The sequence below is a fragment of the Callionymus lyra genome, chromosome 7, assembly GCF_982586985.1.
Source record: "Callionymus lyra chromosome 7, fCalLyr1.hap1.1, whole genome shotgun sequence".
Taxonomy (NCBI): domain Eukaryota; kingdom Metazoa; phylum Chordata; class Actinopteri; order Syngnathiformes; family Callionymidae; genus Callionymus; species Callionymus lyra.
The window spans coordinates 4,280,952-4,306,661 of record NC_141824.1 but is presented as its reverse complement, the minus strand read 5'-3'; the positions used below and the strand labels follow the sequence as shown (position 1 = coordinate 4,306,661).

Here is a 25,710-nt window from a genome sequence, read left to right as displayed (position 1 = left end):
CGGTCGTAGATCACGGCTGACGAGGTGGAGACCTGTGGAGGTGAAGAGAGTCACCGCGTGTTCTTACCTTCATTTAAAACATGTGTTGTTGTTTATTGTCACTAAGAAAGATGTGGTTAAGATCAGGAAGAGAGTTAAAGGACAGTATTGTAAATATAACTTTTGTTTTTCCGGTGACCGTGAGTTCAGACTTATTGTTGCCACTCGTGGAGTTTGACGCCCCTGATTTAAAAACATGCTTGTTTTGGGGAAGCTTCTTGGTTCCAGTCCGCAGTGTCTGCATATGCATGAAAGTATTATGAGCCCCATGATTATGAAAGTGAGATAAATTCCATCTTTGCATATCGACCTCAAAACACAGTTCAATAACGCAGGATAACGTAGAATAAAACTTAATTAAATATAATACTTGATTATTAGTCATGTTATTTTAAATGTCCACCAAGGGTCGGGATTATTTTACGAGTAATATGTTCATTTTTATAGTTACAGGCAGAAATGTATCTTCATATGCACTTCATATTTGCACTTTGTCATCCCTTGCCCTTTGTTTTTTTATTTACACTATGTTCTTGTTTTTATGAAACTATCGTCTGCTGTGAACTGGAAACCCAATTTCCAGAAAAAGATCTCCAGGGAGGGAGAGGGATTAATAAAATCTATCTAACCTGAGGTTCCAGTCCGCAGTTTAAAATCCATGTGTTCCAATGAACACCAGAAATAACTCCTTTTATCCAGAGAAATTTCAAATGATGCGCAATATGTTCGTTTATATAGAGTCACTTTTTAACGCCCTTTCATTGTCACTCCCAAATGTTTGTCTTTTTTTTTTTATTTCAATTCGTACATGTATGTAGATGTTTGTCCATATGTGTTACAACATGGACACACACGTAAAAAAATCAATAAAAATGTACGAATAATAGAGAAAAAACAATTAAATTATAAATAGTATATGTATATATATTTTTTCATTTACGTAGAAAACCGTATATATATAACCGTACAGTATTTCAATGGTTTTTTTTTTAATTTTGGTTAATAAAATGAAATATATATATATATATATATACATATATATATATCTGAAATGAAAATAAATCTATATGTTCAAACACATACATACGTGATGAGGAAATATCATTTGTTCTTCAGTCTTCTATGAAACTGTAAAATAAATTTTGCTTAAACACAAAAAAACACAATAACAATACTTGCACTTTTGTGATAAAAACTCTTTATTTATGCATCTTTTACACAGTGGGTTGATATGTACATTTACATTCTTACAAATATGAGCAATATTTAAGCAATTTTTTCTGGTTTCATTCATCATAAGAAAATCTTACTCGTCGTTTTGGTGCGATAGTGCAAAACCACGGGTCACTCATGACCTATAAAACTGGAAATACATGATCATAAATCACTGTAGCTGTCATTTCTCACCTGCTGATGTAGTTACACAAAATATTAAGAGTCATGAGCGAGAATATTATCGGCTGTAAGTCACATAACCACTGCATGGATTCATTTTGAGAAAGACACAACTATCATGTAGCAGGAATTCAACACATTCGACTGAAAGATTCCATTAACTCTCTTGAGAAGATGTTCGTTGAAGGATTTGACACTGCGGACTGGAACATTCGATCAGACGGACATCCGACTGAAAGATTCCATTGACTCTCTTGAGAAGATGTTCATTGGTGTTCGTTGAAGGATTTGACACTGCGGACTGGAACATTCGATCAGACAGACATCCGACTGAAAGATTCCATGAACTCTCTTGAGAAGATGTTTATTGGTGTTCATTGAAGGATTTGACACTGCGGACTGGAACATTCGATCAGACAGACATCTGACTGAAATAATCCATGAACTCTCTTGAGAAGATGTTCATTGGTGTTCATTGAAGGATTTGACACTGCGGACTGGAACATTCGATCAGACGGACATCTGACTGAAAGAATCCATGAACTCTCTTGAGAAGATGTTCATTGGTGTTCGTTGAAGGATTTGACACTGCGGACTGGAACATTCGATCAGACAGACATCCGACTGAAAGAATCCATGAACTCTCTTGAGAAGATGTTCGTTTAAGGATTTGACACTGCGGACTGGAACATTCGATCAGACGGACATCCGACTGAAAGAATCCATGAACTCTCTTGAGAAGATGTTCATTGGTGTTTGTTGAAGGATTTGACACTGCGGACTGGAACATTCGATCAGACAGACATCCGACTGAAAGATTCCATGAACTCTCTTGAGAAGATGTTCGTTGAAGGATTTGACACTGCGGACTGGAACATTCGATCAGACAGACATCCGACTGAAAGAATCCATGAACTCTCTTGAGAAGATGTTCGTTGAAGGATTTGACACTGCGGACTGGAACATTCGATCAGACAGATAATCCGACTGAAAGAATCCATGAACTCTCTTGAGAAGATGTTCGTTTAAGGATTTGACACTGCGGACTGGAACATTCGATCAGACAGACATCCGACTGAAAGATTCCATGAACTCTCTTGAGAAGATGTTCATTGGTGTTCATTGAAGGATTTGACACTGCGGACTGGAACATTCGATCAGACAGACATCCGACTGAAAGATTCCATGAACTCTCTTGAGAAGATGTTTATTGGTGTTCATTGAAGGATTTGACACTGCGGACTGGAACATTCGATCAGACAGACATCTGACTGAAATAATCCATGAACTCTCTTGAGAAGATGTTCATTGGTGTTCATTGAAGGATTTGACACTGCGGACTGGAACATTCGATCAGACGGACATCTGACTGAAAGAATCCATGAACTCTCTTGAGAAGATGTTCATTGGTGTTCGTTGAAGGATTTGACACTGCGGACTGGAACATTCGATCAGACAGACATCCGACTGAAAGAATCCATGAACTCTCTTGAGAAGATGTTCGTTTAAGGATTTGACACTGCGGACTGGAACATTCGATCAGACGGACATCCGACTGAAAGAATCCATGAACTCTCTTGAGAAGATGTTCATTGGTGTTTGTTGAAGGATTTGACACTGCGGACTGGAACATTCGATCAGACAGACATCCGACTGAAAGATTCCATGAACTCTCGAGAAGATGTTCGTTGAAGGATTTGACACTGCGGACTGGAACATTCGATCAGACAGACATCCGACTGAAAGAATCCATGAACTCTCTTGAGAAGATGTTCATTGGTGTTCGTTGAAGGATTTGACACTGCGGACTGGAACATTCGATCAGACAGACATCCGACTGAAAGAATCCATGAACTCTCTTGAGAAGATGTTCATTGGTGTTCATTGAAGGATTTGACACTGCGGACTGGAACATTCGATCAGCCAGACATCCGACTGAAAGAATCCATGAACTCTCTTGAGAAGATGTTCGTTGAAGGATTTGACACTGCGGACTGGAACATTCGATCAGACAGACATCCGACTGAAAGATTCCATGAACTCTCTTGAGAAGATGTTCATTGGTGTTCATTGAAGGATTTGACACGGCGGACTGGAACATTCGATCAGACAGACATCCGACTGAAAGATTCCATGAACTCTCTTGAGAAGATGTTCATTGGTGTTCATTGAAGGATTTGACACTGCGGACTGGAACATTCGATCAGACAGACATCTGACTGAAAGAATCCATGAACTCTCTTGAGAAGATGTTCATTGGTGTTCGTTGAAGGATTTGACACTGCGGACTGGAACATTAGATCAGACAGACATCCGACTGAAAGAATCCATGAACTCTCTTGAGAAGATGTTCATTGGTGTTCTTTGAAGGATTTGACACTGCGGACTGGAACATTCGATCAGACAGACATCCGACTGAAAGATTCCATGAACTCTCTTGAGAAGTGAGCGTTTTATAGCAGAGCTCCGTTGTGTTCTCTGTGACACAATGTCGTGGGAACTCTTTCAAACACACAAAAGAAGAGATAAAAAAACAACAATTCTGGACAGATTGTGATCAGATCTTTAAAAAAAAAAAAACAAGGTCACGTTCAGGCGTCGTCCGAGGCCACAAGTGATACTGAAGAACTGGATGATAATCTGATTTACAATAAAGATATTGTCGAGTATTCTTTCCCTTTTTTTCCATGTCAGGTTTTTGCAAGTGTCTATGAAGAACAGAAACCTTTGCTCTTATCCAGCAATGAGTGGCAATTTTAAATGAAGAGAAATTCAAAGACATCACCGTCCATCTTTGTCTCCAGAAAACACCTTTAAAATTCAAGTTGTTTTTAATTTTTAACAAAATACAAGATTCCTCTGATAAGAAAAACTTCAGGGCAGAAATAAATTCCTCTGGATATGTTTCCTGCACGAGCACGTCGATATCATCTGGATAGTTCAGGAGGTTAGGGAATGTGTTGCGAGATTTTTCATAACAGACGTTGGAATTTTCAGTCAATTTTAATCTAAATGAGCTTTTTTTATTCTTATGGTATTCTTGTGATATATTTTCTTTCTTAAAAAATCGAATTCCTACTCACACAAACTAATGTAATGATGTTAAGATTGTCGCTGAAGGCACTTGTTGTGTTTTCAATTTTCAAGTGCACGAAAATGTCAACGTACATTCATCAGGCGCATGAATCGGAGAGACTTTAAAAAATAAACAGTCCTCGATCCAGAACGAATTGCAAGTACTTCAAAAACACAGGATAACGTAGAATAAAACTTAACTAAACATAATACTTGATTATTTGTTACGTTGTTTTAAATGTCGACTAAGGATTTCATTCCGAGTGATCGGTCCTTTTTTTGGAGTTACAGGCAGAAATGTATCTTCATATGCACTTTTTATTTGCACTTTGTCATCCCTTGCACTTTGTTCTTTTATTTGCCCTTTGTTCTGTATTTGTTTTGATGAAACTATCGTCTGCTAACAACTGTAAACCCAATTTCCCCAAAGAGATCACTAGAGAGATTAATAAAGTCTATCTAATCTAATCTAATACGACGGTGGTTAATGACGCTAATTTTCTTGGAGCAAAAAAGACACTTAAAAACACCCAAATACCTCAATACTGCTCGTCTGTAACGTTCCTCTTGTAGTGAAGCCTCCACATGAGGAATTGTTCAGGAAAAATGTCATTAAATCTTAATTTTAAAGTTGTTTTTAGCTGAAATGCTAACATGCTACACAGACAGGAAGTACTCCGTTTAGTTGAAATCTGATTGTATGTACATTTCTGCCTGTAACCTACACTAAAAATACTCTTAGTCGACACAAGGGTGAGTAGAAAATGAAAAATTTTGAGTTTAAAGTTCAACAAAAGCAAATTGTCAAAAAACATACGCTATATAAAAATCAATTGTGATTTCAATATGAATCGAAACAATCCTGACTATGATTCGTGCCATAATCGAACAGCCCTAGAGGTCGAGGCCGGTACGACGAGGCCGAAGAACGACAGACCAAAGAGCGTCTTCCTCACAACACGACGCCCTCGACGTTACAGTTCAGCACCTGGTTGTGCTGCGTCTGTCCCAGCTGTGGGTGGAACTGCCCTTGTTTCTGGGTCCGCCAGCAGAGGATGTTTCGCCCCAGAGCGATGGTTCTGATGCCGGGCAGATGCCGGAGCATGTTGTTGGGCAACGACGTCACGCCGGAGCCCGACAGGTTGAGCTCCTGCAGCGAGTCCAGTCCGCTGAAGACGGCCAAACCCAGCGACGTCAGCCTGGGATTGTTGGACAGATCCAGGACCTGCAGGCTGTGCAGGCCCACGAAACCGTCGGCCTCGATGTCCCGGAGATCGGGGAGGCCGCTGACGGACAGGTAGAGCAGCTCCTTGAGCGAGGCGAAGGATCCCGCCGCGATGCTGGCGATGGGGTTGGCGTCCAGGTTGAGGTAGCGCAGGGGAAGCCCCGCCAGCCTCGGCACGCTGGTCAGCTTGTTCGCCGTCAGGTTCAGACTCTGGACGTGAAGGACCTTCAGCGGCGAAGAGATGGACACCAGTCGGTTGTGAGACAGATCCACGGTGACGGGTTCGCCGTTGACCCTGGCGGCCAGGACGTCCATGTCGAACTGGTGGAAGCGGTTGTGGCTCAGGTCCACGTCGGACAGAGGCAGACCGGAGAAGCAGCTCGAGGACAGACTCTCCAGGTGGTTGTGGCTCAGATCCAGGGACTCCAGATAGCGTAGCTTGGACAAAGCATTGGGACTCACCTGGAGAAGAAGAAACACACCTGCTCAACATGTGCAAATGTACAAACTCTGAAACACATTTACACACAAATACCCAAAACTCATTTACTAATAACTCATGAAAACCTTCAAGAAACATCTTAAGACGTTTCTATTTGTTCAGGCTTTTCCTTGATTTTCTGGAACTCCTGTGTTGTTCTCAGTATTATCTTGATCTTTAAAGTATGTACTTTTTTTTCGAGTATTGTTTTGATGTTAAAGCGCTTTGTGACCCTGGTCTGGAAAAGCGCTCTATAAATAAATATTACTTACTTACTTACATTCAACAAGTCCTGAAACCAATTTCCAAATTTGGAAACTAATTTACGAAATCCTTAGATTACAATTTACAAACTCCTGAAAAACATTTACAAACTCAGGAAGGAACTCATTTGCAAATTCCTGCAGAAAATGAGATGATTCCTGAAAAAGATTTTCAAACTCTGGATCAAATTAAACAATTCCTGAAACAAATTTACTAATTTGGAAAAAAAAAATCCAAATTAAAAAACTTATTCACAAACTCCTAAGATTCCAATTTACAAACTCTGAAAAACATTTACACACAAATACCCAAAATTAATTTACTAATAACTCTTGAAAACATTCAACAAGTCCTGAAACCAACTTCCAAATTTGGAAACTAATTTACAAATTGTAGATTACAATTTACAAACTCTGAAACAAGTTTACAAATTCCTGAAAAACATTTAAAAACTCAGGAAGGAACTCATTTGCAAATTGAGAAATTGAAAATGTACCGATTCCCAAAAGTAATTAACAAACTCTGGCTCAAATGAAACTCGGACAAATTGACTTATTTGGAAAAAAAATCCTAATTTGGAAAGAAAATTCAAATTTCAAAACTTATTTACAAACTTCTTAGATTCCAATTTACAAACTCTGAAACACATTTACACACAAATACCCAAAACTCATTTACTAATAACTCTTGAAAACATGAAACCAATTTGTAAACTAATTTACAAAGTGTAGATTACAATTCAGAATCTCTGAAACAAGTTTACAAATCACTAAAACATTCACAAACTCAGGAAGGAACTCATTTGCAAATTCCTGCAGAAAATGAGATGATTCCTGAAAAAGATTTTCAAACTCTGGATCAAATTAAACAATTCCTGAAACAAATTTACTAATTTGGAAAAAAAAAATCCAAATTAAAAAACTTATTCACAAACTCCTATGATTCCAATGTACAAACTCTGAAAAACATTTACACACGAATACCCAAAACTCATTTACTAATAACTCATGAAAACCTTCAACAAGTCCTGAAACCAATTTCCAAATTTGGAAACTAATTTACGAAATCCTTAGATTACAATTTACAAACTCTGAAACAAGTTTACAAATTCCTGAAAAACATTTAAAAACTCAGGAAGGAACTCATTTGCAAATTGAGAAATTGAAAATGTACCGATTCCCAAAAGTAATTAACAAACTCTGGATCAAATGAAACTCGGACAAATTGACTTATTTGGAAAAAAAATCCTAATTTGGAAAGAAAATTCAAATTTCAAAACTTCTTAGATTCCAATTTACAAACTCCTGAAACACATTTACACACAAATACCCAAAACTCATTTACTAATAACTCTTGAAAACATGAAACCAATTTGTAAACTAATTTACAAAGTGTAGATTACAATTTAGAATCTCTGAAACAAGTTTACAAATCACTAAAACATTTACAAACTCAGGAAGGAACTCATTTGCAAATTCCTGCAGAAAATGAGATGATTCCTGAAAAAGATTTTCAAACTCTGGATCAAATTAAACAATTCCTGAAACAAATTTACTAATTTGGAAACGAATTTCCAAATTTGGAAAAAAAAAATCCAAATTAAAAAACTTATTCACAAACTCCTATGATTACAATGTACAAACTCTGAAAAACATTTACACACAAATACCCAAAACTCATTTACTAATAACTCATGAAAACCTTCAACAAGTCCTGAAACCAATTTCCAAATTTGGAAACTAATTTACGAAATCCTTAGATTACAATTTACAAATTCTGAAACAAGTTTACAAATTCCTGAAAAACATTTACAAACTCAGGAAGGAACTCATTTGCAAATTGAGAAATTGAAAATGTACCGATTCCCAAAAGTAATTAACAAACTCTGGATCAAATGAAACTGGGACAAATTGACTTATTTGGAAAAAAAATCCTAATTTGGAAAGAAAATTCAAATTTCAAAACTTCTTAGATTCCAATTTACAAACTCTGAAACACATTTACACACAAAAACCCAAAACTCATTTACTAATAACTCTTGAAAACATGAAACCAATTTGTAAACTAATTTACAAAGTGTAGATTACAATTTAGAATCTCTGAAACAAGTTTACAAATCACTAAAACATTCACAAACTCAGGAAGGAACGCATTTGCAAATTCTGCAGAAAATCTACAGATTCCTGAAAGTAATGAACAAACTCTAGATCAAATTAAACAATTCCTGAAACAAGTAAAAAATGTGCAAACTATATACATTTACAATTCCTATAACTAATGGACCTTCTCCATAAATTGATTTACAAATTCCTGAAACAGATTTGCAAATTCCTGAATGTATTTACACACTTGGTACAATTTACAAATTCCTCCAACAACCTTGTGAATTCATTAAAACTAATTTACAAATTACTAAAAGTTATTTGGAAAGTCTAAAACTAATTTACAAATTAAGAAATGAATGTTAAAAATGTAGGAACTAAATAAATTGACAAATTCCTGAAACTAATTTTAACGACTCCTAAAATAGATTTACAAATTCCTGAAACTAATTACAAACCCAGAAACAAATGTACAAATTCCTCAGACAACCTTTAAATTCATGAAACTAATTTACAAATGACTAAAAGTAGGTTAAAAAACTCTGAAACAAATTGATAAGTTCCAGAAACAAAAGCATATTCTCTGAAAGTAATTCACAAATTCCTACAAAATATTTACAACTCAGGAAACAATTTCACAACTGCCTGATACTAATTCAAAAACTCTGAAACATAATTACACATTTGTGAAACAAATAAAACCTCCTAAAACAAAAAACATATACAAAACATATAAAAGGGTGTTTTTCTCACCCGTGTGATATCGTTGCTGCTCAGATCCAGGCTGACCAGGGTGGTGTACCCGGGGCCGGTCAACATGGAGTCGGTCAACGGCCCCACGGCGTTGGACGACAGGTCCAGGTGGGCCGTGTCCAGGGGGATGGGGATGGGCATGTGGGTGTTGGGTCCGACCCCGTGACAGTCCACTCGGGTCAGGCTGAAGCTGTCGAACAGGCCGAAGCTCTCGACCTCACAGTGACACAGAGGGTGACAGTTCTTGACCGACGTGCAGTGGACGGACGCCAGCAGAGACGTGGCCAGAACCAGGAGGAACGTCATCACGCCCTGGAGAGAGAACACAGTGGTTACTTAAGAAGGAGGAAATTACATTTGTTTCTTCAAAAAATAAAATCATTTCATTCTTAGCTTAGCTCATGGATTTAAATGCTAGCTGCTAGCTTAGCTAATTTATCAAAATGCTAGCTTTGCTCATTGATTAAAATGCTATCTTTGCACGTTGATAAAAATGCTATCTTAAATCATGGATTAAAATGCTATCTTAGCTCATCAATTCAAATGCTAGCTGCTGGCTTAGCTCATCAATATAAATGCTAGTTTAGCTCATCATCAAAATGCTCATGGATTAAAATGTTATTTTTGCACATTGATAAGAATGCTATTTTAGCTCATGGATTAAAATGCTATTTTAGCTCTGGATTAAAATGCTAGCTCAGCTAATTTTTCAAAATGCTAGCTTTGCTCATTGATTAAAATGCTATCTTAGCTAATTTATCAAAATGCTAGCTTTGCTCATTGATTAAAATGCTATCTTTGCACATTGATAAAAATGCTATCTTAAATCATGGATTAAAATGCTATTTTAGCTCTGGATTAAAATGCTAGCTCAGCTAATTTTTCAAAATGCTAGCTTTGCTCATTGATTAAAATGCTATCTTAGCTAATTTATCAAAATGCTAGCTTTGCTCATTGATTAAAATGCTATCTTTGCACATTGATAAAAATGCTATCTTAAATCATGGATTAAAATGCTATTTTAGCTCATGGATTAAAATGCTAGCTCAGCTAATTTTTCAAAATGCTAGCTTTGCTCATTGATTAAAATGCTATCTTAGCTAATTTATCAAAATGCTAGCTTTGCTCATTGATTAAAATGCTATCTTTGCACATTGATAAAAATGCTATCTTAAATCATGGATTAAAATGCTAGTTTAGCTCATCAATTCAAATGCTAGCTGCTGGCTTAGCTCATCATCAAAATGCTAGCTCAGCAAATTTATAAAAATGCTAGCTTTGCTCATCGATTCAAATGCTATTTTTGCACATTGATAAGAATGCTATTTTAGCTCATGGATTAAAATGCTATTTTAGCTCATGGATTAAAATGCTAGCTCAGCTAATTTTTCAAAATGATAGCTTTGCTCATTGATTAAAATGCTATTTTAGCTAATTTATCAAAATGCTAGCTTTGCTCATTGATTAAAATGCTATCTTTGCACATTGATAAAAATGCTATCTTAAATCATGGATTAAAATGCTAGTTTAGCTCATCAATTCAAATGCTAGCTGCTGGCTTAGCTCATCAATATACATGCTAGCTTAGCTCATCATCAAAATGTTAGCTCAGCTAATTTATAAAAATGCTAGCTTTGCTCATCGATTAAAATGCTATTTTTGCACATTGATAAAAATGCTATTTTAGCTCATGGATTAAAATGCTAGCTCAGCTAATTTTTCAAAATGCTAGCTTTGCTCATTGATTAAAATGCTAGATTTGCTCATTGATTAAAATGCTATCTTTGCCATTCATAAAAATGCTATCTTAACTCATGGATTAAAATGCTAGTTTAGCTCATCAATTAAAAATGCTAGCTGCTGGCTTAGCTCATTAATGTAAATGCTAGTTTAGCTCATCGATTAAAATGCTAGCTCAGCTAATGTATCAAAATGCTATCTTTGCTCATTGATTAAAATGCTATATTAACTCATGGATTAAAATGCTATCTTAGCTCATCAATTAAAAATGCTAGCTGCTGGCTTAGTTCATCAATTAGAAGGCTATCTTCTATTTTAGTTCATGGATTAAAATGCTAACTGCCTGTTTTAAGGTGATATTGACCAACACCGTAACACAGAGTATATTTGAACGAACGAATAATTTCTAATATGAGATTTTAACAATTTTATGACAAGAAAAAAATGTTTTTTTTAAAAAAAAATTCACTCATGACGTCTCAATCGTCGGTTACGTGGAGGTGAAGATGTTTATAAAGATATAATGAAGCTAAAATGTAATCACACTTTATCTCACATTCCTGATGAACATTCTTCACATTCATTCATTTAATGAAGTGTTCAACTATTCTAGGATTTAAGATGATTTTGAGAGAATATACTTTAATGTTGGACTTTTGGCTTAAAAATGACAAACCAAGTTGTTTAAAAAGACAAGTGACCTCAGAGTTAATATGTTCTTAACAAAATAAACAGAAGCTACAGAGAATCTTCTCTTCCTTGAATCTCCGCCAAAGAAAACATGATAAGAACAGAGAGTCGACAGCTGTCAATCAGCTGTTCTGTCAAAGTGTACCTGGAGGTAGAAGCTCCTCCTGACCTCACCTGCACATCCAGTTCCCACAATGCATTGCGACTGGTGCGTTCAGGGTCTTGTACTAAGAGTCGTTTTTTAACTCTGTGATTTCAAACAGAACCAATAAAGTTCAGAGGAATTAATTATTTTTCATAATCTTTAATTGTTAATTATGATGTTAAATGAAAGGAAAATAAATTATTAAAATTAACCATTATTATGACACAACTTTTTGTTTTTCAATATGTTGCTTATATTCTTGCTGTTGTGTTATTAAGTACATTTTACAATCAGCTCTTTTACATTAAATTCAGAAAAGTAAACATTGAAATTAGTATAATTAACTTGATAAATAGGGATTTTTAATATTTAGATTATGTTTTATGGTTTAAATAACAACACAACAACACGACAGTTGGGTTCAATCAATTCAAGGCAACAATTATATCATAAAAACTGCTTATGTCAGCAATAATTCAAGACGATAATAACAACAAATGATCATATAACGATCACAAGACGAGATAACAGTTGTGCAACATTGATAATGACACAATAGAATAGCAGAAATAAGGTTTAAAGTTTATATTCGATGAAATACCAAAGTATGAATATACGTTTCAGAAATAATCTCTACAAATAATAAAACGTGTCAAGATTACAGATGAACATCAGGGAATAATTTGTTATTTTAAAAGGTAAATATGTTATACTGTAGTTTAGTGAGTGATAGTTACATGTTTGAAGTCTACGACATTTTGTTTAAAAATAAATGTAAAAAATGCAGTGAAACTCATGTAAAATATGAAACAAATACACAAACATGTCTCAACAACGTTTGTTTCCCTGCTTTCTATTGATCTTGAAGACAAACTAGTTCATATACACACAAATACACACACAAATTTCATGGTTAAAAGAATCTCCATGTGGGTGATTTGCATTCAGGATATCTGTATACATGTAAATATGTGTGGAAGTACTTTCAAATGTACGTTTAATCTGACAACAGCTCACACTCGTCAGCGCTCGGATTACAACCCAGTATGAAGTCATTTAAGAAAAAAATGCACTTTTAATCTGACGTATCATTTAAGTATCATTTCATTTAAAGTCTGTATCAGGACTGATAGCAGGAGTCACAATGTTTTCTCTTTTTAATCAGTCGCAGATAACATGAGATCAGCAGCGGAAAACATACTTTAAAAACAAATCGAGAAAAAGGAAGGCGCGAGTAGATTACTCTAAACATAATAAACAAGATTATATAACGAGATTAAACCGCGAGAAGGAAAAGTCAAATAAATCTGCTGAGGTTTTATTTACCTCCGTGGTTCTGCATAAGTACGTTAAGATCCTTCACCACAGAAACTCTGAACCTTTAAAGCAACATTTTAAGTGATTGAACTAAACTAGAGTCCGAAGCACAAACTTACGCCCGGTGGTCGATCGCTGCCTCTGATGGCATCTCAAGTGCAAACACCAAGAAGTCCAGGTTCAGCCCGAACATCAGTGATAAGATCACACACACACACGCACACACACACACACACAGATATGGAAGCAGAGGTCAGGAGTTGCATAACGGGCGGCACCGTGACATGGCAAGATGTGTCCCGGCAACGACCCGAGAGAAAACGAAAAATAAATCACTTTATTCTTCTTGTACCGTTGTGAAGCTTTATCGTCGTGGCAACACAACTTAATCTTCCACCAACAAGAAGTTTTTTGACTCATTGTGCGAGTGTTGACGCAGACTCGTGTGAAGTCGCTTGAGAAGGTGAAGGAATGCAAATAAAAATAAGGGAGGAAACTTGAACAAACACTTGTAATACATGGATTTATAAGTGACTTTGACAAATGTATCTACACACGTGTGTTGTGCACGTGGATTAGTTACGTGTGTAGCGCTTGTTGAAACCTCGGCTCAAAGTCCAAACTCACACGACCTGAACTCTGTGCACAGATTTCTTCATAAACAAAAAAAAACACACACGAGGCAAAACGTGAATAAATTAGCTATTAATTATAGAGATATATACTGTATTTGGCTTTCAAATCATATTTATAGTTCAATAAATTGTGTCTAAAATAAATTAATATTTTATTTTATTGTAATACATGGAATTATAAGTGATATTTTATTTTATGATAAACATTTAAATATTCACAGGGTTTGTTCATTATTATGTTGCAGTTAAACGTCCAGCCTCTAGATGGCAGCAGTCATTATGTCCTGCGCAGGTAGTTCAACAATTAAATCCTGCAAGATCCCTGAGGATCAATGACTGAGGACGAGAGGATACAGTGACTCCATCAGCATTTAAAGCTGATTGTTTGGACATATTTTGGTTTGAAAACAAAATGAAAGCAGTTACGACTTCGTCAAGAGTCGTGTGGTCTGTAAATTATGCGATTGGGTCATTTGTTTGGAAGTGTATCAAATTACGGTACCAACACCGGTGCCAAAACAAGTACTTTTGAAACAGTTCCAAAACAGTGATTTAAGAAAAACTATCCAAAATAAAGTGTTTTTCCTAAAGTAAATTTATATATTTTCTACGTATAATTAAATACATTTGAAACACTTCGTATTAGTTGATGTTTTATAGGGTCATAATAAAATATATACTATCGCGATAATTTGATTGTGATGATTTCTTTCAAAATTAAAATGTGGTAAAATAAAATATATATTTTTTTAATTTACAAATAACATGTAAATATTCACAGCGTATGTGTTGCGATGAAACTTCTGGCCTCTAGATGGCAGTCGTTACGTCCTCCGCAGCTAAAGGAACGATGTAAATTCCGGCGATGACTGAGAACGGGAGGATACAGTGAGTCTAGCAGCTTTTAAAGCTGATGTTTGGACATATTTTGGTTTGAAAACAAAATAAAGTAGTTACGACTTCATCAAGAGTCATGTGGTCTGTAAATACTACAACACCAGAGTCAAGTACTGGACAATACTACACATATATACTTGTTACTACACTATCACAACACCAGAGTCAAGTACTGGACAATACTACACATATATACTTGTTACTACACTATCACAACACCAGAGTCAAGTACTGGACAATACTACACATATATACTTGTTACAACACTATCACGACACCAGAGTCAAGTACTGGACAATACTACACATATATACTTGTTACTACACTATCACAACACCAGAGTCAAGTAATCCACAATACTACACAATATCTTTGTTACTACACTATCACAACACCAGAGTCAAGTACTGGACAATACTACACATTTATACTTGTTAATACACAATCACAACACCAGAGTCAAGTACTGGACAATACTACACATTTATACTTGTTAATACACTATCACAACACCAGAGTCAAGTACTGGACAATACTACACATTTATACTTGTTAATACACTATCACAATACCAGAGTCAAGTACTGGACAATACTACACATATATACTTACCACTAAGATCAGGTCAAAATCCAAACATTGATAAACGTTACATGAATATTCTCTGAGAGAAGTTGAAGCTACAGTTTATAAAAAGAGGCAAAAGTCCCTAAAGTTCCTCTCATGCAATTCCTTAAACACGACCATCTGAACACTTCATCAGTTCATCACCTCGACGAGTCAAGAACGTCACGACGGCTCCAGCACGTCAGACGTATAATAAAAAGCAACTGTTGTCTTTGTAGTCGTCCCTCTTCCCGTCCCACTCTCAGCACCAGGTGTTCGACCCGAACACTCTCACCTAGAAATCTGACGACAAACTGCCGCCGGTCACACGACGTGGAGCTGCTAACTCTCCGGGTTCGCTTGACAATAGAGCCGTCATGGCCGTCACACCTTCTCGCTCTCAGGAGCCTTTTCAAGTGTCGAGGACACGCTCTTATTTATATAGATGCTTAGAAGATGCATGGTTCAACTTTTTTGAATTGTTAGCTTAGCTTAGCTATTTTGCTCTGAGAATTTTTGTTCTACTTTCTCATGTTTGCTTTCTTTATTTGTTTTTGCTTTCTTTATTTGTTTAAACTGGATCTGTTGAACTTTAGTCTTTTGAATTATTCCATTTATTGTTTTTTTGTGCGTTTTTTGTGAACAAAAAAATCTGTGAATCGTGGAGATTATTAAACTGATTTTGATGAATTAGGATTCATTGTTGCTTTTGAGTCATTTAAAGAAGCCATCGTTGGTTTTCTGTGCCTTGATGAGTATAGTTTAAATCTCACTTTTAAATTCGTCAAACTCACTTTTGCGGTTAGTGTGAGTGTTAGCTAGTTAGCAACATCGCTAACACTAGCTTGGTTAGCAAACATGCTCTTTTACGGAATTTTTTGGGGCTATCATGAGCAACTCTTGCTGAGTATTTTCCAGCATCAAGTGTCGAGGACACTCTTGGGTGTTATTTATTTATATAGATGCTTAGAAGATGCACGGTTCAATTATTTTGAACTGTTATCTTAGCTTAGCTATTTTGCTCTGGGAATTTTTGTTCTAGTTTCTCATGTTTGCTTTCTTTATTTGTTTTTGCTTTCTTTATTTGTTTAAACTGGATCTGTTGAACCTTTGGTCTTTTGAATTATTCTATTTATTTGCTTTTCGTGCATCTTTTGCGAACAAAAATCTCTGTGAATCGTGGGGATTATTGAAGTGATTTCGATGAATTAGGATTCATTGTTGCTTTTGAGTCATTTCAAGAAGCCATCGTTGGTTTTCTGTGCCTTGATGAGTATAGTTTAAATCTCACTTTTAAATTCGTCAAACTCACTTTTGCGGTTAGTGTGAGTGTTAGCTAGTTAGCAACATCGCTAACACTAGCTTGGTTAGCAAACATGCTCTTTTACGGAAATTGTTTGGGCTATCCTGAGCAACTCTTGCTGAGTATTTTCCAGCATCAAGTGTTGAGGACACTCTTGGGTGTTATTTATTTATATAGATGCTTAGAAGATGCACGGTTCAATTCTTTTGAACTGTTAGCTTAGCTTAGCTATTTTGCTCTGAGAATTTTTGTTCTACTTTCTCATGTTTGCTTTCTTTATTTGTTTTTGCTTTCTTTATTTGTTTAAACTGGATCTGTTGAGCTTTAGTCTTTTGAATTATTCCATTTATTGTTTTTTTGTGCGTTTTTTGTGAACAAAAAACTCTGTGAATCGTGGAGATTATTAAACTGATTTCGATGAATTAGGATTCATTGTTGCTTTTGAGTCATTTCAAGAAGCCATCGTTGGTTTTCTGTGCCTTGATGAGTATAGTTTAAATCTCTATTTTAAATTCCTCAAACTCACTTTTGCAGTTAGTGTGAGTGTTAGCTAGTTAGCAACATCGCTAACACTAGCTTGGTTAGCAAACATGCTCTTTTACGGAAATTTTTGGGGCTATCCTGAGTAACTCTTGCTGAGTATTTTCCAGCATCAAGTGTTGATGACACTCTTGGGTGTTATTTATTTATATAGATGCTTAGAAGATGCACGGTTCAATTCTTTTGAACTGTTAGCTTAGCTTAGCTATTTTGCTCTGGGAATTTTTGTTCTAGTTTCTCATGTTTGCTTTCTTTATTTGTTTTTGCTTTCTTTATTTGTTTAAACTGGATCTGTTGAACCTTTGGTCTTTTGAATTATTCTATTTATTTGCTTTTCGTGCATCTTTTGCGAACAAAAATCTCTGTGAATCGTGGAGATTATTGAACTGATTTAGATAAATTAGGATCCATTGTTTTGAGTCATTTAAAGAAGCCATCGTTGGTCGTTCTGTGCCTTTATGAGTATAGTTTAAATCTCAATTTTAAATTCCTCACACTCACTTTTGCAGTTTGTGTGAGTGTTAGCTAGTTAGCAACATTGCTAACACTAGCTTGGTTAGCAAACGTCCTCTTTTACGGAAATTTTTGGGAGCTATCCTGTATTTTTCAGCATCTCCAAAAGGCCTGGTTAAGTTTCTTTTTGGAAAATCAGAGAATGTTTAGCTAATATCGTAAACCCCTCAAAATTGTACGACAATTTCACTTAACAAGGAAGTTTTTTGGTCAAGATTTTGGTCAAACAACTTTCCTGTACTTCTAATGTATTTTCCTAAAGCCAATAAAAAATGTCCGATGATCTTCAGTGTCGTACGTCAAATGTGGACGACGTGAAGATGGTTTCAGTCAAATCTTTACAACAAAAACTTTGGCGTAGTCGCGACACAAATCAAGATGAACAAGTTTCTAGTCGACACGTGTCAACAAAGACAAAAATCGTCTTTGTTTGTTTTTGTTTCGTTTCTAACGTACGCCTCATAAAGCTATTCGCTGGATTATCTTAGTTAGCAATGTGCACCTAGCATAGCCGCGCTAACATTTTTGTTTATTTTAAATTCAATTATTCTCAGTCCCCGCTTTCCGTTTGAGGTTATTTGTGTTGTTGTTGTGGGTAGAAAGACACACTAGTTGCAGGTATAACCCCAGAGAATGTGTGCGTCTCCGTGCGGTCGCTGTGGATAATTCTAGTTTAAAAGTCTTTCAGCTGCAGGAAAGAAAAAGACTGTCGTTCAGATTCGTTTCACGTTTACTGAAGCATTTTGTTCTGTTTTCAACGCGCTAAGCTTGACGAGCACAAGCGTCGCATGATCTGGTTTCGAGGCGATGAGAAGATGTCGGTGAATCGCACGACGAACACCAGGTTAAAAGGTTACTAGTTGAGGATAAAAATGTAAAATAAAACCAAAAACAACGGATGATTTAGTAAATGAGAACTTGTAGAAAGGTGACTTTAAATACAATTTATTATTATTATTTATTATAAAAATTGAGGAGGCGACTTGCTCTTGCAACTCCTGACGGAAAGTTATTAGTCATAAACCCAAGCAGCATTTTCCGGAAACCTGTTCTGGTCATTGATGTCATTTCTATTCTAGGTTAGGTTAGGTAGAACTTTATTCTAAATTGTTTTTTTTCCAATTATCCACAGCAAATACAGCAATTTTTCATAACAAATAATCAAAATAAAATAAGAACAAAGAGAAATAAAGAGAAAGAACAAGATGAGACAATCTAAGTCTAAAGATAAAGATAAAGAACATAGATCAAAGAAAAATAACAAAGACAAAGGATACAAAGATTAACATAGAACAGAACATCATGATACTTTTACTCCACTCCTGCCCCAAATTATATTGATTATTACTGTCTGAAGGGTGTTTTATTTTGAAAAATATATATATTTTCTCCGAAGTAATATTATTCTGCGACTCTAGAAACGTCAAGGCCCTCGTTTTTGGTCAAGTTTAGTCCTAAAATAAACCTGTAAACAAGTGAAAAATATTTTAAAATATGATTTATTTCGAGTGTTTGTATCTGAAGGGGGGTCCAGAGCACAAAGAGGGCTGAAGACCATCTGCTCCTGAGGGACAGTCCACAGATAAGGGACGACCCTTAAAGTCAGACTTTTACGAAAGCGCGATAAAAGTTTGTGGCGTTGACCTAAAAACACAGTTTCCTGTGTGAAAAACACAAAACGCTCTTCGTAGCTGCAGAGTTGATGCATCAGATTGTGTGTTTTCCAAAGTGTGTTTGAAGATATTGAAGGACACACACACACGCACACGCACACACACACACACAGAGGAGCATCAATCAATAGTAATCACTTCATCATCGAAGCAGACGAACCAGAGGAACCTTCTTCTTCTTCTCGTGATCATGTTATCATGGAAATGTTCTGCCGAGGTGCATTTTACGAGCACCGTCGTCCATATAGACTGTTCTTGAAAGAGGCTCTTTTAAGATAAGATTAGTCTTTATAGATCCTGTCACGACCCTTAGAAGGAGGTCCAGACACACAGAGCTTCAACAACAACATTCTCATCGTTAATCACTGGATTATTATAGTTAAAGAAATGTGCGAAAAATGGCTTTTCATTGATTTACTATTGTTAAATTTACATATATAGTATATAAATTGTATTTCACTGCATAATAATGTTATTTTTCTTTGATCTTTGTTCTTTATCGTTATCTTTAGACTTAGATTGTATCATCTTGTTCTTTCTCTTTATTTCTCTTTGTTCTTGTTCTTATTTTATTTTGATTTTTTTTTTAATGAAAAATTGCTGTATTTGCTGTGGATAATTTGGATAAAAACTATTTCCCGAAAGAGACCTCCTGAGGGATCAATAAAGTTCTACCTAAGCTAATAATTATGATAGTCTTTGATGGTATTTTGAGATTTAAAACATTCAGTCGGCTTTAGAATTATGTTCCACGTATAATAATAATAAGAATAAACAATTATGATGCAAAAAAAAGTACTTTTCTCGTCGGTTTTTTCTATATCTGGGGCGTCAAACTCCATCAAACAAGTCTTACATGCAGGTCAAACAAAATGTATATTATACCAAACAGTAAAAAATATTTTTAATTTCAATTTATCTTAATTCTCTCTGTGTTTGTTCTCCTTCAATCTTTCTCATTCAAGACTCTCAAATAAAAGTTACAGATCATCATAATGACAACCGTGAGTCGTCAGGATTATTAAAAAAAATAACAATAAATAAATATATATAATGCTCTAAGAATAATATATGAGCTTAAATATAAAAGGACGGTTGGCCAAAAAAACTGTTTATATTGCGACACAGAAATATGAGTTAACACCTGATGAGCAAGATAGAGAGAAGAGGGAACTTAATGTCGTCATAACGGTCTTTAGAAAAATGTATTTCTTTAGTAGTATTTATAATTTAAATGAATATAGTTACGATTAAAGTAGTTTGAATGTGAATTAAACTGAACACAATCCTGGATCAATAACATTCACGCGGTGCTTTAGGCGTGATTGTGGATAAATGAAGTATTTTAAAAGTATGACATTAGTACTTGTACACTCACGAGTACACGCTGTTTATTTAAAGTTTCGTGTTGTTAAAGTAAATGAACGTTTCAAGCGCGACAAACGTGTCAAATCTTTACGCAAAAGTTGTATTAAATGATCGTTAACAGGCGAGGCCCCGCCCCCCCAACATCTGTCAATCACACGAAAACATGCATAGAAAAGAAAAAGTTTTTGAACATTTTTCTCACGATCGGTGAAAGTTTTGCTCCGAGTTTCTCCAAATCTCTGGGCGTTTTTCTTCCACCGAGTGAATCTGATCCTTGAAAAACTCTCAAAAACTCGATGACGTCACGCTGCAAACTTTACGAACTTACTTTTGGGTGTTTTTTGTGTTTTTTTTTATGTTCATCCGCGCAGTCCGTTCTCGTCGCGTCGCGTCCCCGCCATGTTGTCCAGACCCCCCGCGGCGCTGCTGTGTGCCCGAGGCTACATGAGGTCCGGGTGTTCCCGGGTGTGCGTGTGCTCGCCTCGCACGGATGTCTCGCACTTTTATGATTCCATCCCATAAAGTCCTGAGACTCGCTTCACCCGTGGCGAGTCCGGCGGAGTTCAGAATAAAAGCACTTCCGTCACGTGGCTTTTCAGAATAAAAGTGACGCGCGGAGATATTTTCCCTCATAAAGCAAAGATCACCTTGAAGTGAGTTTAAAGAAAAGTGTAAATAACTGTTGTCTACTATCTATGCAAGTCAATTATTGTCTTCATTTTTTTTTATTCAGGTTGAAACAAAAAAGGTAATTTTGATGTTTTAAATTCAAATATATATATTTTTCTATTCTGAACATTACAGAATCTGGTAGTTGTCCATTATGTTGATAAACACGAAGGGAAATATGTCACACTATATTTAAAATGTAGTAGAAATGTACTCATGGATATCAAACATTAATTCAATATAATTGTGATACGTTAGTTTTGTTTTTTCACACGACTAACGATATACATTAAGGTTTTTATTACTGTTTAAATGTGTTCATTCATCATTATTATCCACTTAAACATATGTTTTTATGGTTTGTTTAATTCACAATATTTCAATGAACAGTGAAACATGAAACATTTTTCACATATATATATATATATATATATATATATATATATATATATATATATATATATATATATATATATATATATATATATATATTAAAACTCATCTACACACTAAAGCCACTAGTTTCAGAATGACGTGTATAACAATAATAATAATAATAATAATAATAATAATAATAATTAATAGTACAATAAAATTAGAAGTTGCTGATTAAAAGAAGTACTTTTTTGATTTGGTCATCAGAATCAGTGAAAGTGCATGATTTGAATTTGAAAATATACACTAATAAAGATTTTACGAATTAACATTGAGTCAAATGACGAGCTATGCTCGCAGGAAACAAATCTTTTTGTAAATTCTGTAATTGCCCATTAAAGTTGAAACAGAATCTTAATTTTAAAGTTTTTAATTCAAATCTGAGGTTGTTTTTTTATGCTTTACATTACAGTCATAATGAATTTCTCAATTTTGTTTGTAAAAAATTCGGTTTGGTGTCACATTTATATTTAAAATGACGATTAAATGTGCTAAAGAAAGACAAACATTATTTCTACGTAAATATATTTGTAAACGGTTAGTTTAGTGTAAAAAACAATTCAATATAAATTTTAAAAAAAATTAACACACGACTAATATAATACATTTAAATTTCTCTGTGAGTTCATTCACTCATTTTATTCCACTTTATTGAGTGTATTTTGCAAATTCACAGCACTTCAATGAACAGTTTGGGTCTTTTTAAAATACATTTTTTTATGAACATTTCTATATTATTCTCAGCTCATAAAATGAACCAAAGGACACAAAAGCCACCAGTTTCAAAAAATACATATATACATATAAATAATATTATAAGAAGTACAATAAAAGCAGGAGTCGCTGAAGATAAGGAAGAAAAATGTGAGATTCTCAAATATGAGTGAAAGGTTGTAAATAAAATGAATAAACATACACAAATCAAATTTTACAAATTATTATTGAGCTTTTCCCCTTTTAAGTGTATATTTAACCCATTAATGACTGTCGTCTACTATCCATGATAGCAAGAAAAAAATTCTTTTTAATTTTTTCAATTAATATGTTGATATTGACATTATAAGACAAATTCTTTTAATACATTTTCCTCACATTTCTGTAATTCACAGCTCAGAAAAAGGACAAAAAAAGCCACCAGAATGAACTTTATAATAAAAAATAATAAAAAGTCAAAGCAGAAGTTGCAAATTATAAAGAAGTCAATTTGTAATAAACTGTCAAAGAAAAGAATGTGATATACATTTGAAAAATCTACTTTCACTCGTTCAATATAAAGGGAAGCTCGAGCCACAGGAAACATTTCTATGAATTCCAAGTGGAGGTTATGAAGGTTGTTGTCTGCAGGTCACGAGCGATAAGATGGTATTTACCTCCATTAGGATTTCAACTCGTGTCAGATTATACGACATATAAATACGACAGTTGTCCATCCTCGTTCAATGAAGAAGACGCTTTATGGCGGTTTTATCAAAGCTAGAATAAAACAACATGAACAATATGAGAGATGTATTTGGTATATTTTAAAATGTGTATTATTATTATTATTATTATTAAAAATATATATATTTTTGTGTTTGCGCTCTTAACCACTGCGTCATCAATCATCGAATAAATCAAACTATTCGTGTGTAAAATAATAATAAAATAAATATTACAAAAACAACGTGATTGACACTTTCCTCCAGCAGATGTCGCAAAAGCCAAATACATAGAGTTTAAGCGGAATCAGGAATTTATGTGTTTTTTAAAAACCATCGTTATTATTATAATTATTTAAAGAATGAATTAAATTATTATAATTTAAAGAATGAATTAAATTATTATTATTTAAAGAATGAATTAAATTATTATTATTTAAAGAATTAATTAAATTATTATTATTTAAAGAATGAATTAAATTATTATTATTTAAAGAATTAATTAAATTATTATTATTTAAAGAATGACTTAAATTATTATTATTTAAAGAATTAATTAAAATATTATTATTTAAAGAATTAATTAAAATATTATTATTTAAAGAATTAATTAAATTATTATTCTCGTCATTACAACCCAAGAAGTATTGACGTTCTTTAACCACATTCTTGCAAATTAAATAAATAAAAAACTTAAATCTGTTAAAAAAAACTGTTAAAAAAAGAGTTGATGAGGATAATTTTAAGACACACAAACAAAAGTAGTATCGGAAATTTCGACTATAATAAATGATTCACATTTTTAAAAGTATTTCCCTTTAGATATATACTTATTTCAAATATGTCTCTGTAAAACAATTCCATTTATTTGATAAATATTTATATATATATATTTATATATATATATATATATTTATATATATATATATATATATATATATATATATATATATATATATATATATATATATATATATAGCTCTATTTATATACATTAAAATGAACGTAGCTCATTCAAGGGTTTACTAGTTGGTCTGCGGCCGAGACGTTGTTGCTGACTCGTCATTTTTCTCCACCTATCGAGGTGTTACCTGTAAGAGGCTCATGAGCTTACATCCCATAGACGGGTCAACAGCAGCATCGTGTTCCGCGCCAACAATCCATCGTTTTCATGATCACTGGAAAAACTCTTGGTTCAAATCTGACCCAATTTTTATTTATTTCACTTCATCACTGACTCACTGCACCGTTTGTTCATGTTGTCATGGAGACCTTTGATGACATCATGTTTTAAGATAAGATCATGAAAATAAAACATCTGAGATAAAAAGCCGATGAAGGAAAAAAAAGAATTTGATTGAATGTTTTGTTAGAGAACAAACTGAAATAAAGACAATATCATTTGAGATTTTTATTTTTTGTTTAGTTATTTTTAGCCAAACATATTTTGCTCTTCTTGTATAATTCAGTTTGACATCCTTGCTGTAAATATCTGCTTAAATCAATAAGTACAATCATTTAAAATATAAAGAATATACACATTTATATCATTATATTAAATATTAATATGATCGATTGTTGCTTGTATTCCCAGTGCTGATCTTAGAAGGTATACAATTAATTTAGAATCTTTATTCTAATAATAATAATTATAATTATAATAATAATAATTATTATTATTATTATTAATAATAATAATTATTATTATTATATTATTATATATATTTTATACTTCTTAATAGTTCATACTTACTCTTTGAAATATTCTCCTGTTCATTTAAATAGTAAATAGATATCTTGTTGGTTGTAAGTGTTAAAAGATAACTATAAAATATAAAAAATATATATTATTCATGAATTTATTCATATAATTTATTATAATTTATATACCGAGTGATGTCATAGAAATTATACAATTAATTTGGAATATTTACCATGATATTTTATTCATTTATTCATTAAAATAAAATGTTTATTTTATTTTATTTATATTTTCAACTATTAAAAATAACCAAATCTCAAATGATCATTCAAATGACAGAGGGAATAAAAAAGAAAGGTCAATTCAATATCAATACTATCATCATGTACTATTATTTATATAATTATTATTACTTTTATTATATCCTCAATGATCTTAATCCTGCAATATAATTAGTTTTTATTTTTGTAATTAAAAATGAACAATTTACCATTCAAAGAACAGAGAAAAAAACATACATATATATATATATATATATATATATATATATATATATATATATATATATATATTTTATGTATATATATAAAATCAAAAAATGAAACAAACACAACATTCTGCTCCGACACTCATTTAATATTGTCAAATAAAAATGTGTTTTTTCATCGCCTGGTTCAATCTATTCTCTCCGTCTGAGTTCAAAGGTCAATTAATCCACATTTTCT

At 33.8% G+C, this 25,710-nt stretch overlaps 1 protein-coding gene across 3 annotated transcripts; it reads right to left on the bottom strand.

Annotated features, from left to right (window-relative positions):
- Positions 1 to 1,220: 1,220 nt before the first annotated feature.
- On the bottom strand, positions 1,221 to 21,262 carry tsku (tsukushi small leucine rich proteoglycan homolog (Xenopus laevis)). 3 transcript variants are annotated; one of them, XM_087795813.1, is made up of 3 exons: positions 21,090 to 21,262; positions 9,335 to 9,646; positions 1,221 to 6,196 (listed from the first exon to the last, which is right to left on the bottom strand). In XM_087795813.1, the coding sequence occupies exons 2-3, from the start codon at positions 9,638 to 9,640 to the stop codon at positions 5,462 to 5,464; spliced, it is 1,041 nt and encodes a 346-aa protein (XP_087651939.1). In that variant the 5' UTR covers positions 9,641 to 9,646; positions 21,090 to 21,262; the 3' UTR covers positions 1,221 to 5,461. The 3 variants fall into 3 exon arrangements, with proteins under 3 accessions (XP_087651939.1, XP_087651941.1, XP_087651940.1); XM_087795815.1 differs by lacking the exon at positions 21,090 to 21,262 and adding an exon at positions 13,346 to 13,428; XM_087795814.1 differs by lacking the exon at positions 21,090 to 21,262 and adding an exon at positions 13,236 to 13,357.
- Positions 21,263 to 25,710: the final 4,448 nt, after the last annotated feature.